The 15,041-nt window shown below is 44.1% G+C and overlaps 2 protein-coding genes across 2 annotated transcripts; both read left to right on the forward strand.

Moving 5' to 3' along the window:
• Window positions 1-1,371: 1,371 nt before the first annotated feature.
• Window positions 1,372-7,364, forward strand: si:ch211-266i6.3 (cytoskeleton-associated protein 2). Its single transcript, XM_012831238.2, has 7 exons — window positions 1,372-1,469; window positions 2,117-2,181; window positions 2,270-3,123; window positions 3,496-3,856; window positions 4,402-4,465; window positions 4,729-5,134; window positions 5,797-7,364. Exons 2-7 carry the CDS (start codon window positions 2,164-2,166, stop codon window positions 6,107-6,109), a joined length of 2,016 nt encoding a protein of 671 aa, XP_012686692.2. The 5' UTR covers window positions 1,372-1,469; window positions 2,117-2,163; the 3' UTR covers window positions 6,110-7,364.
• Window positions 7,365-8,478: 1,114 nt separating this feature from the next.
• On the forward strand, window positions 8,479-15,041 carry LOC105903479 (52 kDa repressor of the inhibitor of the protein kinase). The gene is made up of 5 exons (XM_012831243.3): window positions 8,479-8,725; window positions 9,743-9,863; window positions 12,300-12,404; window positions 12,499-12,535; window positions 12,739-15,041. The coding sequence occupies exons 1-5, from the start codon at window positions 8,637-8,639 to the stop codon at window positions 14,835-14,837; spliced, it is 2,451 nt and encodes an 816-aa protein (XP_012686697.2). The 5' UTR covers window positions 8,479-8,636; the 3' UTR covers window positions 14,838-15,041.

The raw sequence follows: 15,041 nt of genomic DNA on the forward strand, positions 1-15,041 counted from the left end.
GCTGGACGCGCACTGTTCTTGTGCTCCCACAGCTCATTCACTTTGAAATACGGAAACGAAATCTAAATGATCGAAATAGTGCTTCTTTAGCTACTAATATTGAATTTGACCATCATTGAGAAAAACGGAACAGAATCTGCAAATAGCCTAGCATAGCATACTCAAACTACTGACAGAGGAGGCAAATGTAAACAACCATCAAACACCTGCTTTCTATATTTTTATAGCAGTGAAATACACACATTCAAATATACACATTTTTGTACATATACACAATTTGATATAAGCATGACCAAGACCATGCATAGTTTTCTTTGCCCTCCGTTATCGTACCTTTTCAAAACTTTTCTGTTAGCCATTTCTGATATGCAGTAGCTATGTAGATACTAAAGCTAGGTTCGTTTATTGTTTCCATGGTAACAGGAGCCGTCTCCGTCTTCGCTTTTCTGTTGGCCATTTCTGATATGCAGCACACGAAGGTACGGATAAGGAGGATAACGGAGGGCAAAGAAAACTATGCATGGTCTTGGTCATGCTTATATCAAATTGTGTATATGTACAAAAATGTGTATATTTGAATGTGTGTATTTCACTGCTATAAAAATATAGAAAGCAGGTGTTTGATGGTTGTTTACATTTGCCTCCTCTGTCAGTAGTTTGAGTATGCTATGCTAGGCTATTTGCAGATTCTGTTCCGTTTTTCTCAATGATGGTCAAATTCAATATTAGTAGCTAAAGAAGCACTATTTCGATCATTTAGATTTCGTTTCCGTATTTCAAAGTGAATGAGCTGTGGGAGCACAAGAACAGTGCGCGTCCAGCAGCGATTATCATAGACATATATGATGTATGTACATATGCCTGTGGCGATTTATAGCCTTACTATCAAGATTCTAAGTAACATGGAGACAAAACTTTTTTTTTTATTCCTCGTAGATCATAAACCATTCAATATATAAACGAATCAATGAAATCGGTTGAGAAATGTAAACGCTATAGTGCTTTTTATCCAGAAAAGCAGGAGCTCCCCCATTCACTTGCATGTGTTTACTGGCCAGTCATTACCTCCCCAAGATGGCGGCGAGTTGGCACGTCGCAGCAACGTTCTGAAGCAGACAATGGGGCGTCTATGTATATATGTCTATGAGTCCGCCAGTGTCACTCACTCCCGTTTCAAATATTTGAATGCCTTTTTTTTTCATCATGCACGTCTGACTTTTGGAATGCGCTGAATGTTATTATGGTTTGAAACTGACAGTGACTTTGTTATTGTTGGTGGCAAAAGGAACACCCCTTCATCCCATGATCACCCCTGTCTGCATCTGATTGGCTGGTTTGAGCATCGGGCGGAACTGATGCTTCAGCGCCAATTCAAATATCCATTTGAAAGCGTTTGAAACGGGATTTGCAGTTACTTGTCTGCCGCTTTGAACAAGTTGTTGTTTGTTGAGCCACTCGCTGCTGAACAAGTAAGTATTATTTTCATACTCAGAATAATACAACTGCACGTCTTAACACGAGCTAATGAAAACATAACTCACTTTGGCATGTTGTTCTATCTACCGTTAAATCATTTGATATCTATAGATACCGTAACAGTTGTAAAGCTAAAGTTAAGTTTGGTATTCTTCGTGGAAGAACCAAGACTAAAGAGTTAACATAAGCTAACGGCTAATCAGTGATTCATCGAAAATATTTCTTAAAGTGTGATGCTGACAAATGTGAGTAAGCAAGGTTTCAGCGATTAATCAAAGTTATTGGCTTTCTAGGTATCGCTAATAAGATAGTAAGCCAATGTTCTGAGTTGGTGCTAACTAGCTAGGTGGAGTTTTAGCACGTAGTCTGTGCTGACATCTGTATTATAACTAACGTTGTCTTATACTGAAGGCATGGGTTATTGTAACGTAAACCATGCAACCAAGAACAATGTTTCTCACCAAACTAAACGTATCATGTCACTTTCGTTAGCTTATTTTGTTTTAATTACCGACTACTTTTATGTTTGAAGTATCATACTGCTTATCTTGCACGTTAACTTAGCTATCTAGCTAGCTATATGGCGATAGTCCGTAACGTTGACTGTTTTGCATTTGTCTTTTCTTGTTTCTACAACAAGCTAACTTAACTACAAAGTTTACACCGTTGGATTTGGACACTACCATCATGGAGATTCACAAAAAGGTAAATGATCGTCCAAGAAGTATAATTTCAAATTTTAGCCGGAGGCTAATTGTCCTGTTCTAACCCTTAAACGTGTCTGTCTGAACAGAGCAACAAGGAGAACGCCCTTCCCAAACTTGGACAACAGAAGGTCGTCACGTCGTTTATCAAAAAAGCAGTTCCCGGGCAAACTGCCCCTTTGCAGTCCAAGAACGACCAGAAAGATGGGACAACTGATAAGAGGGCGGAACCTACAATGAAAGCCCAACAGAGAGCCACGAAGCCAGCTGTTGCCAAACCCGATACCGCGGTCAAAAAGGTTCCAACGTTGACCCGGACCTTCCACTCCCAACAGTCCGCCGATTATAAAAAGCTGCTAACACAAGGTCCAAAGCCCGCATCCTCAGCACCCCCAAAGTGTCTCCCAGGCAGCTACAAGGGCAAGGTTGTCCAATCCAAGGTGGACTGTTTTAGAAAACCTGGCGACGCCACAGCTTCAACGACAGAAAAAAGGGTGTTCGCAAAGCCAGCTTTACCCAAAACAGTTGGCTCAATACCAGCGACGTTATCAAGATTCAAGTCGAAGTCTGTCACAGCCTTAGCCGGTAAAACAGCACCTTCCAGCTTCCAAACACAACCGCGCAGACCCAAGTCAGTTACCGACGTTCCGTTGAGTCGCCCCGCGAATAAAACTACCCGTGGCCAGACACAAACCGTATCCACAGTGCGACAATTCCAGGCTACGAGGAGGCCACCCACCACTCGTTCGGTCCCACCGATTTCCAGGACCGTGGCTGGACCGAAAGCTCCCGCCAGCTCGGCGAGACCTGCCCCAGGTGCTGTCAAGCAAAGTCAGAACACCACCAAGCCACCTGTCGCCACGAGCCAGCGTCCCACCCGTAAACCTCCTACAAGCACACTCAGTCACACGAGGGTTGGCATGGAAACGGCAGAGGAGAGAAGGTGAGCTTAACAACTAGTGTACAGACAACAAATGTGTTTGTTTTTTATTTAGTTGGTAAAATTATCTAGTTGCATTTAATGCAAAGTTGGGTTATTTAAATTATAACCATCATGAAACACAACACCCAAGACAGCAGGTCTCTACTGTCACTGTGTACAGTGTCTTGGTAGTACCAGTATAATGACAGAAACAGTGTCTTTGTAAGTTTAGAGATTGTAGTGGAAATTTCTTTTGTGAAACTGTGCTCTTACATATACTGCATGTATTCACTTCACAAACACTTTAATCCAAAGGGACTGACCGTACAGTCATGCATGTTCATCAGTAATTCAATAATTTCATTTTCTTTTGCAACGATTATGTCTCCCCAGAGCAAAGTTGGCCGAGTGGCTAGCGTTAAAGGGCAAGACCTTGAAGAGGCCCGCCACCCACAGCACCCTTCCGACCCAAAGAACCAGACCCTTCATCAAGCCCAAAGCGGATCCACAGCAGAACCATGAGCCTGAGTCCCGACCCACTGCAGAGCCCAGTCTGGTTCCGGAACCTGCTGCTGAACCCAGCCTGGTCGCTGAAACCAAACCCGTCGCTAAGCTCGACACCCCGGAGGAGGAGGAGGAGGTGGAGGAGCCGGTCACCTCCAGCCCAGCTACGGTCATGAACACCACACTAGACATGGTGGACAACTGCGACCTGGATCTGCCCGAAGTAGACCTGGACGTGTGCATGGAGAACGTGAGTTGAGAGAGATGTCGTGTCGTGTGAGGTGCATGTATTCATGAAGTCATATTTGGTTCAAGTGATGTAGAGGGTGTCCAGTCTGAGGTGCATAGAGACGTCATGTCATGTGATGAATTGCAGTTGTTCCTGAATGAAGTGCTGGTGGTGATCATGTGTCACGTGATGAATTAATTGCATTTGCTCCTGAATGAATTGCATTTGTTGTAATGCCATAATGAAGCAAAATTTGGTTCAAGTTTAGTATTTCAAATTTTTTGAAGTGTACAGTCTGATGTCACTACATGAACATGAGGTGTAACGGGGGAACATTCTTGAGATGGTGATTCCCAGCCCTAGTGGTGACATGAGGTATAACAGGTGTGTGTCTTAAGATGGAGATTCCCAGCCCTAGTGGTGACTATGAGGTATAACAGGTGCGAGTCTTAAGATGGTGATTCCCAGCCCTAGTGGTGACTATGAGGTATAACAGGTGTGTGTCTTAAGATGGAGATTCTCAGCCGTAGTGGTGACTGTTTGTCCTCTTCTCTCTGCTGCTGCAGCTGGTGGTGAATCTGTGTGGGGCTCTGGAGGCCCTGGAGCCGCCCTCTGCGTGCCAAAGCGAAGGTATGTTCTTCAGTTCTTTACCGGAAGAGAACTCTTTACTGTGTTTTTGTGTACGTATTTCCAGTATTGGAAGGCACCGCCTCGTGTTCTCCCCTTTGAGCTTAACTTTGGACACGCAGAATGATGTGTTCAGTTTACACAATGTTCAATTATTAATAATAATAATAATAATGATGATGATTATGAAATGTAATTACATTATGTTGGGAAATAGGTTATGTACGCAAGCGTAACCTTTTCTTTTTTTTGGTTGGTGGTTTCAGAGCAACATGCTGACGAAAAGGACTCAAAGGCAGAGCTGGAGGGCATGGTGGTGGAGGTGCAGGTAAGCGAGGAAGAGGAGGAGGACGACGATGATGAGATTAAAGAGGAGTTTGCAGACAACAAGAGGGACAGTGAGAAGTCAACCAAAGAGTGTTCAGCGGAAGATTCCGACTCGGAAATGGAAGCCGATTCGATCGAGGGTTCAGAGTCGGACAGCGACAGCGACACAGACGATGAGAACCAGGCCGAGGCCGCCGACGTCGACGAACGTAAAGTGAAGACAGAGGTGAAGGCAGAAGATGATGATGACGATGAAGAGGAGGACAATTGTGGCACCACAACCCCAGAATGCAAAGGGGCATCAGTGGTGAAGTACAGCGTGAGGACGACCCCCTTCCTTCAGAGGTGAGCTAGAGGAGATAATATTTTACTAATTTCTTTGGGGCGGGGGGGGGGGCCAGGGCAGGGTCAAGCGTTAGAAGATGCTTCCCAACCTGGCACAGAGCCCAAAAAGGGTGTGCAACGGCTTTCAACCGCTGAAAATGTCTGATGGGGGATTGTTGACCATTACAGTACGAAATGAAATCATCTTTAGCTTTTACATATACAGTACCAGTCAAAAGTTTTGACACACCTTCTCAAGTTTTTTTCTTTACTTTTATTATTTTCTAGATGGTAGATGAAACTTTTTTTGTTTAGTACATCATTCCATATGTGTTCTTTTGTAGTTTAAATGTCTTCAGTATAAATCTACAATGTAGAAAATAATAAAAGTAAAGAAAATACTATAAATGAAAGGTGTGTCCAAACTTTTGACTGGTACTGTATTTATGGCAGAAGACCACAAATGGTTATAAATTGAATAACTCTAGAATGAAAACTGAGAAGATAGTATTTTAAAACATTTCAAATATATTCATTTTGAAATGTATCTCCCCCTCTTCTCTCCTGCCTTGAAAGAGTGAAGAAGAGGAGATTTCATTACCTGTTTTTCTCCTTTCCTCTCTTCCCTCTCTTCCCCTGACTGGAAACGACAATGAATCCCCCCTCCCATTTAAAAAAAACAGCGTGAAGAAGCGAATCGACGTCAGCGAATCAGCGACGAAGGCTGCCCCCTCCAGCTGCGGCTCATCCCGTCGCCCCCGGCAACGCCAGAGCAGCAGCATCGGCGACCTGAAGTTCCTGACGCCCGTGCGCCGCTCCCGCCGCATCGAGGGCCACTCCTCACGCCTGCCCGCCGCCGTGTCCGAGCACGACCCCTGCGTGACCTCGCTCGCGGAGCTGGCAAGGCTCGAGGGCGGCGATCACGAGGCCAACGCCTACATCTACAGGAGAAACCCGGCGCTGCTTGACGAGCACGGAGACCTGAACCGACTGTGAGGAAATGCTCTTTGAATTGGGCTATAACACTAGCCAACGCAGTTCGTTCAACCAATCATAAGCAGTTAGGTCATCAAATTATAACTCCCTGCTCTTGATTGGCTGAACCTGTCGGACATTTTGTTTTCATAATGATCGCGTGTATCGAGACCAGAGAGGGTCTGTGATTGAGTTCACAGTTCTGAGTACGGTCAGGCAAACAGGAGGTCAAACTGATGTGATGGTGAATTGACCTGGAATGTATGATTTAAGGGCACTTTGTATCAGAAGATAAACAATAAGCGTTGCTTTTATATATCAACCATGTTAGACATTGTTTAACTGATTTATGCTAACTAACAGAATGTATACATTACAGTTCTATTTTAAGATGCTCCGGTTGGATTCGATGGCATTGTGCTTAGACAGTGTCTCTTATTGTACTTGTGCTGCTTGAGGTCAAAAAAGGGTCTAAAAAAAGGCTAAGATTGGGGGTCTGGGGATTGTCCTATATCTGTGTGTAACGGCAATGTCCTCCGATTCCTTATGAGGACCTCGAGAAATGTGTGTAAATGGAAACTTTGTTAAAGATAATGGTTACATGGGAGCCGGTGTTGTTGAAGCTGGGATGCTGTACTAGTTTCTTCTCTGGTACTTTTGAAATAACTGTCACTGGACAGTGCGTGTAGGCCTACTAACTGAGTTGACGAGGATGCAAGATGAGGGTCTGATTAATGAAAGCTTTTGATGTCTTTAAAAAAAAAAAATTGCTTGTTTTACTGTAATTTTGCTGATATTTTAAAAACGGAACTTTTAAAGCAAGAAACAAATTAAGATGTAAGATTAAAAAAAATCTTACATTAAGAAAAGTATATGTTATGTTAAGTGAATGCTTTCATAGGCTCTTTTAAATAATAATAATAATAAAAAACATCGTTTCACAGCTGAGGCAACAGAGTGCAAACATCTGACTTTAAAATAAACGTATGGGTTGATGCCTTTAAGGGCAACACTTACACACAAACACGTATTGTACATAAATACACGGACACCCATCAACACTTTTAATCACCCTTCCATGTTCTCTTAACTGTGTTTGTGCTGTTCATGTGATTTCCAGCTATTGATCCGTGTATTCTGTCATTTCTAAATGTGTTCATCACTTTTTTTATGTGTCTGTGGTACTTGTTTACTCTTTGGTCACAACACTATCTAAGGCCCTTTGTTTGGGTACTTCTGTTAAAATAAAAGTTTTATCTTCTGAAAAAAAAAAAAAGCCTGTTTTTTTTTTTATTATTATTATTTAATTTTATTTACCTGTTTTATTATAATCCAGAGAAACAAAATTGAATTATGTGGTCAGACATCAAACCACCGGAACAATTAAGTAATTTATTTGCAGCTACAGTGAACGCTGGAGAGCCAGACATAAATAGGTAATGGTATATGTAATTTCAAATGAAACTTTTAACAACAAATAAGGCCATTCCTTTAGTGATTGATTGGCAAATGGAAATGTTAGCATTTATTGTGTCTGCTGCATATTTGGAAGGAGTTGGCCTACGTGCTGTAAAATAGTTGTAAGCCGTGACACCCTTGGACCCATTCCATGTAAGAACATTTTCTCGTTATCTGAAAAAAGACGATCGGGCATAGGCATACATTCCTAGTCTACTAGTACCGTTTCATTAAAATTACAACTATTAAATGTCCTCTTCCCTTGAAAGTTCATTTTTACACCCAGAGGCAGAGTCTTCATCACTCGAAATAGATGCCAAAAGGGCATCGAGGTTCCTTTCCAATGGTTTTTGTTTTGATATCTTGCTTCAATTTACTTTTTGGTGGCTTGGACCACTACCCTGCAGGTAAAGTTAACTTTTTCAAATCGACATGATCTTGAATATTCTTCTTTATTGCTATTTTGCAAACCAACGTTAATGCAGTACCGCCATCTATAGGCAATACATCATCACACGTGAATGTGCACGTGTGCACATACCTACACACTACCCCCCACTCTTTTTCAAATAAATGTAAACCTTTTCTTTACATGGACAATATGCCTGCTTCACATGTCAAAAGACAGCAATTTGGAATCTAGTCATAGAATTTGCCTACAAGAATCTGCCCGTCAAAGATGTGTACTTTGGAGGTAATAGGACGATGTAGACTACGAGGGATTTTCTCAGAGTAGGTTATTTTTTCTCCCTCGCCCATTATTTCAATGAAATGGGGGCATCTCGAAGACCGTTACACGATTTGCTCTGTAAACCTTTTCCAGCCTGAGGAAAAAAATGTCCTGCAGAAAGCGCGCCTGTTTATTTGAAATATCCAGATCACATGACATCGGCCCTAACAGTCCCTTGAGCAATGCATTGTGGGACGCGGACGAACTCCACGCGTTGATTCCTCCAGGCCACACAAAGCAGTGTAGTGCGGATGTGAATGGGTATATTTTATTTAAAATACTTATTTAATAGACATTTGTCTATTTTGGTCATCGGACAGGTTCTCCTAAAGTGTAACTGTCGGGGACACACAGACAACAATGCCAAATTTCTGCGTGGCGCCGAATTGCACCAAGAAAAGTACGCAAACAGACTTGGCTTTCTTCCGATTTCCAAGGGATGTGAAGAGGTAAGTTAACGACGTTTAACTGCATATTGTAGCAAAAGTACAGCAAAATATCAGTCTAGCTATTTGCCATTACCTACAGTGTGTAAACATGCAAACATATTAGCTAGTCCCACTGCCCTGCTAACTCTTGCATTTGCTAACTTAGCTGTTCAACCGTAAAGCGCGTAAAGTTAGCCAACATTAGCAAGCTGTCATTAAAATGTTAGCTAGTTAGCACTGCTAGAAAACAGCTATTGGAGAAGATGTGCAGCTATACCCATGTAGTTTTGATGGGCAACATAGTGGTGCTTGCTAGCGCTAACGATGTACTGTGATTGTCCTGCAAACAGTTCCCATTCTGACGAGATTGTGATGCACGTTAACGTCTAGTAGCCGCACACACAGGTCCATGGTGAACCATACCGTTTAACTGAGCAGGCTGTCTCTTCTTTCGTGCTGCTTTCGTGTAAGACCAGGCTAGACTAGGGTATGTCATTAAGGGATAGATGTGTATCATTGATTGAGTCTGAGCACGTGACAAAATATTAAGCAAGTGAGGCTATAGTAATGGCGCGGATAATTAAATGTACTGGTAGCCTACTGAAGATGACGTGGTGGGTTGCGTATATGATGTAGTGAGAACCATGGGAAGTGAAGTTCATTGTCATACATTTTCGCAACAGGTGTTAAATATGCAGTCCATGATTCTGGCGAAAGTGTGTTGATGTTTGAGCTCAACAGCCAATCTAATTGCACCCCTTAACTCCCTGTTTCCGAAGTAGCGTGTTGATCGGCTGGACTTTTATATGGCTCGGTTCGAGCCACTTTGTTTTTCCCTTTTACAGAGCCAAGACTGTACGGTCACCAAAATGTTTGTAGTGCACACAGTGAACAGGCAGCTGTGAGGAGCAAAACAAAGTGTTTTGGAATAGAATTGTGGACTTCTTAGTTGGCTAACATAACAACGGGCCTTTAGCCAGAATTGATAAGCCCACATTTAATAACCATAGTCAACTCTCTCTTTCACGTTACGTTTAGATGTCACGAATGGGTGGAGAACTGTCGTCGTGCTGACCTGCTGGCCAAAACGCCGGACCAGCTGAATAAGCACTACAGACTGTGTGCAGCTCACTTTGACCCCACCATGATCTGTAAAACGGTAAGTGGAGATTGATGCCGGTTGATATCCTGGCAGACAAGTCATTATTATAACATAAATGATCATAATAATAACAATAATAAGAATGTAATGTTAAAATAATAATTGGTTAAATGTGTGGTTTGCAAGTTAATAAAAAGCTAATCTAATGAGCTGTGTTCTGCTCAAGGTTGCTATCAAAGTTTTTTCCTTGCCACTTTCACCTAAGTGCTTGTTCTGGAGGGGATCAAACTTTGGGCTCGATACATTTCAACTTGCAATATCACTTGCTATCGGTGCTATGTAATTAAATAAAATGGAATTGTATTGAATAGTTAGGGGGAGTCTTGCTGCTGGTAAAAACTGTGGTTTGCATAATGGTTAAAGGCACAGGCCGCAATTCCAACACAAAGCTCAATTTGTGTCACATTTAAGTGAATCATGTTGTTGGTTAAATGTGTGATAGGCACAATAGACTTTGTACCAGTTCCCACTATAACCAAACAGAACTGATCCAGATGAGGGCCAGATTATACAACAGTATACATACGGAAGGGGTACACCCCTGTGCAGTATCACTTAAAAACATACATACATACATACATACATACATACATAAATATATACATACATGCATACATACATACTTATACGGTATACATACAGAAGTGATACATCCCTGTGTAATATCACTTAAACATACATACAGTACCAGTCAAAAGTTTGGACACACCTTTCATTTTTTTGAGAAGTGTTTTCTTTACTTTTATTATTTTTTACTTTGTAGATTTATACTGAAGACATTTAAACTATGAAAGAACACATATGGAATGATGTACTAAACAAAAAAAAAGTTTAATCTACCATGTAGAAAATAATAAAAGTAAAGAAAAAACTTCTTAAAAAATGAGAAGGTGTGTCCAAACTTTTGACTGGTACTGTACATACATATACTGTATGTATACATACATGCAGAAGTGGTACACCCCTGTGAAGTATCATTTAAACATACATACATACATACATACACACACATATACACATATACTGTACACATACATACAGAAGTGGTACACCCCTGTGCGTTATCACTTAAGTGTACATGTTGTGCATGCATACATACATACGGAAGTCAGTACACCCCTGCATTATCACTTAAGTGTACATGTTGTGCATGCATACATACATACACACACACACACACACACACATATACTGTACACATACATACGGAGGTCAGTACACCCCTGCATTATCACTTAAATGTCAATTGATTACAGTACAGTTATTGCATTACTTCTAAGTTGAGCGGTAGGGTATTTGCCTTTTATGTCAAATTAAAACCTTTAGTAACAACTGTTAGATTTGGGCATTTTTCATATACTTTCAACTCACATGAGTTCCTCCCCCACAAGAATGTGTCACATTCTCGCTACCTTCATTAACACACAAATGGTCAGAAAGACCCTTCCTGTCTGCTGACATTCACACCTTTTCATATATAGGTAGCCCAGCATGCACACAACCAGACCACAGACACACCCATTATGCTAAGTTGTGTATTCTATTGACTATAACTGAAATGTATTTTGTATACTGAGTGTGTTGTGTTGAAGAAAGGATGCCGTAGAGACACCAACCGCTACGACCGGTGAGAGAACGGAGCAAGGAGAATTGAGGAGACAAAGAGTCAAAGGCCAACCAGAAGACAAACTACACTATGGACCATACCTCCTAATATCTCCTTCTCTCTCTCCATCGTAGCGTGTTGTGTGTGCTCGAGGTCTGGTACATAGAATAAACCGACATCACTATCAGACGGCATTTCATCGAGTTCTTTGCTAGAATCACGCAACCGCAACTAACGTCAGAGCTAACATAGAGGTCTGTTATATAGTATAGCAGTGGTGTTTTCACGGGAAATCTGTTTAGCTTTCCACCCATACCAACGATATTCTTCACAACTTTAGATTTACTATGTTAAAAATACAGGCCCCACAGTTAGAACTCAATGCATCAAAAGTCATTACTGAGACTCAAATCTTTGCATTTTTTTCAATACCTCATATGTTCGCCTTTATTTTTGATGACGGACTCAAGTATATTTATAAAGTCTGTAGTTACGCTTCTTCTATTTGTGATAAAAGACTTAAGTATATTTATAAGGTCTGTAGTTACACTTCTACTATTTGTGTTATCAGACTTAAGTATATTTATAACGTCTGTAGTTACGCTTCTACTTTATTGCCATGCGTGTTGAACAATATAACATGTATGTTGATTCATTTAACATGTATTTTGACTGGTTAATCAGTCATTTGATAGTAAGTGGGTCCCCTTTTGGTTGTTCCATTTACAACATGTTGCACATGAAGGTTGAGTGAGACGTGGTTGTGTTCACGAAGGTATACACATAGTTGTTTGAGTGAGACGTGCTTGTGTTCTTGAATGTTTTAGGGTCCATTCCGGACGGTTCTGAAGGATAATGCCGTTCCCACCATATTTGACTTCAGTGGCCAGAACAAGAAACTGCACAAAAATCGCAAGCGTGTCAAAGTTCTGGTGAGATTTTGTTTATTTTGTGGGTTTAAGAATTTAAGTTTCCAGTAAGGTTTTTTTTATTTACGTTTTGTTTGTTTGTTTTTCCTCTCCACAGACAGAAGAAGAAGTAAGAGATATTAAAGAACGCAGATGTAAGTAACCGTCTTGACCAACTGATAGATCTGTGTGCGCGGCGTGTGTGTGTTAGTGCGTGTGTGTGTGCGTGTTTTGCGCATGCGCCCGAGATTGTCATCGTAGGGCAGATTTTGTCCGGAATTGTCCTTTTAATTGAGAACACCAATCAAGGCCACATTAACACTATGTTTGTGTTTGTTTGTTTGTTTTCAATCAACAGTGGAGGAGGAGGCAGAAGCAAACAGAGAGGACGAGGATGTAGAAGAAATGGAACAGGACAGCGCTCCTCAACTAACCCCGGAAGAGCAGGAACTTCGGGAATACCTGCGTTCCTTGTTCGAGATCCTGCTTCTGCTCGGCAAGCAAGGAATTCCGCTGATCGGACACACAGCGACTGCCCCTCTGTCATCCACCTTTGAGAAAAGCAAAGAAAAGGATGATGCCGTCGACGGCAACCAGAAGAAATCTGATGCGAACGGAGACGGAAACAAACCTAGGTTGACCTTCACCCCTCTGAGCAACTTCCAGGCGCTGGTGGAATTCCGAATCAGCGCTGGTGATGAGGCGCTCCGTCAGCGGTTTGAAGGCGCTGCAACAAACTCGGAGACGTGCCCGCCTGAGACGCTGTGCAACATGCTGGAGGTGGTGGGATCCTGCATTCGAAAGGACATCCTCCGCGATGTGCAGCTGTTTTCCCTGATTGCAGGCGAACCCGCGGAAATGTCGTCTGACATGACCAGCAGGCAGAGTAGCTGTAATGTCCTTCTCCCGATCTTTGCCCGGTTTCTGGACGGTTCGGTCGGGCGACCCCGAGAGGAGCTCCTGGGTTTCGTGTCAATGGAGGGCAATGGTGATCCGCTGGCAGAGAGGCTGGTGGGATACGTGACGGGCACATGCGGGCTGGACATGGCCAAGTGCCGCGGGTTCGCCTACGACTGCAGTGGCGCAGGGGGCACCCATCACGCGCTCAAGATGCGCACAGCGGCCGAGAGGATCTCCGAGCAGCACCCGACAGTTGTTCGCACACTGTGGTCGGGCTGCGGCCTCAACACCCTGCTAGCAGAAAGCGCCAGCACGCCGGGGACGCAGGTTGTCATAGCGACGCTGGGCCGCATCGACGCACTCCTCCGCAGCTCCCCGGCGCTACGCCTCGAGCTGGAGCGCACTGTGGCGACAAGTTTACGCGAAGACGAAGACAAGGCCAGGACCCTCCTCGAGGCGTGCCGGGGCAGGTGGGGCCGTCGCCACGACGCATTCCAGCTGACCTCCGACCTCCTGGAATCCCTGAAGCTCTGCTTGGAGGCAGTCTGCGACAACGACCACGACCCGCGGTGGAGCGAGAGGGTCGTGCGGGACTGCCTGGCGCTCTCGGAGATGCTAAACGACTTTGAGTTCCTGGCGGCACTGGTGGTCCTGAAGAACGTGCTCTCGTTCACACGCGCCTTCGGCAGGAACCTGCAGGGCGGCGCCATCGACGTGCACCTGGCCACGAGCAGCGTCACGGCGGTGCTGCACTCGCTCATCGAGGTGGCCGACAACATCGATGTCTACCACGAGTTCTGGTTCGAAGAGGCCGTGCTGGTCGCTCAGTCCCTTGGCATCCCCGTGAGGGTGCCTCTGCGACACCTCCGCAAGTGCGGCGCGGCGTCCGGCGGGGTCGAGCCACAACCCGAGAGCTACTACAAGGACCACCTGACAGTGCCCGTGGTCAGCTACGTGATCTCGGAGCTCAACGACCTGTTCACCGAGACCCACCTGAAGGTGCTGCGCTGCCTCTCGCTCGTCCCAGCCGTCATGGGCCAGCTCAAGTTCGCAGCGGATGTCGCGGAAGAGAACGCAGTCGCCGAGGTGTACCGCGACGACCTGCCCAGCCCGGACACCTTGGCGACGGAGCTCCAGTGCTGGCGGGTGAAGTGGAAGCACAGGAGCAAAGGCGTCCCGCTGCCGGCCAGCATCGCAGAGACGCTCCAGCTCCCCGACGTCAAGTTCTTCCCAAACCTTGACGCCCTCCTCAAGGCGCTCTGGAACTTTCCGATTCTCACCCTGGAGGAGGAGGAGCAGCCGCAGCCGGAGGAGGAGACGACCGCGCCGGCGGAAGAGGCAGAGAAGGAGGTTGCCACTGGCGACGGCGACTCCGGCAGCGCTAGTGACCGAAGCAACTGCGGAACTGCTCGTAACCGGCTCCATGCGTACCTCCGTGATACTCCCATTCGTCACAGGTGCCAAAGGCTGGCCCTCATCTATGCCAACATGGACGCACAGCACGACCCGGACCGAATGGTGGAGTCCTATTTGAAACTGTACCCAGACAGTAATTGAATGTTGGACTTTCCAATTCCTTTCGTGGTAATTTGAATGTGTTCATATGTAAATACTGTATTGTCTTCTGATCTTTTGTTTCTTTCCCTTTAAAATAATTTGGCAAGACATGGAGGAGAGGTGGGAAGAATGTGACTATTTTCAGCAGTTATAGATTCTCTTTGTAATGTACCTGCGGGGATTAATAAAATGTTTATTGATCTA

Source organism: Clupea harengus, chromosome 24 (assembly GCF_900700415.2).
Source record: "Clupea harengus chromosome 24, Ch_v2.0.2, whole genome shotgun sequence".
Lineage (NCBI taxonomy): Eukaryota > Metazoa > Chordata > Actinopteri > Clupeiformes > Clupeidae > Clupea > Clupea harengus.

What these genes read in the sequence shown, in the direction of transcription:
- si:ch211-266i6.3 (XM_012831238.2), top strand. An exon ending in CTCTGCGTGCCAAAGCGAAG is followed by an intron (nt 4,466 to 4,728) that starts GTATGTTCTTCA and finishes TGGTGGTTTCAG; the next exon opens with AGCAACATGCTGACGAAAAG. An exon ending in ACGACCCCCTTCCTTCAGAG is followed by an intron (nt 5,135 to 5,796) that starts GTGAGCTAGAGG and finishes TAAAAAAAACAG; the next exon opens with CGTGAAGAAGCGAATCGACG.
- LOC105903479 (XM_012831243.3), top strand. Translation starts at nt 8,637, where the DNA reads ATGCCAAATTTCTGCGTGGCGCCGAATTGCACCAAGAAAAGTACGCAA. An exon ending in TTTCCAAGGGATGTGAAGAG is followed by an intron (nt 8,726 to 9,742) that starts GTAAGTTAACGA and finishes CGTTACGTTTAG; the next exon opens with ATGTCACGAATGGGTGGAGA. An exon ending in AGATATTAAAGAACGCAGAT is followed by an intron (nt 12,536 to 12,738) that starts GTAAGTAACCGT and finishes TTCAATCAACAG; the next exon opens with TGGAGGAGGAGGCAGAAGCA.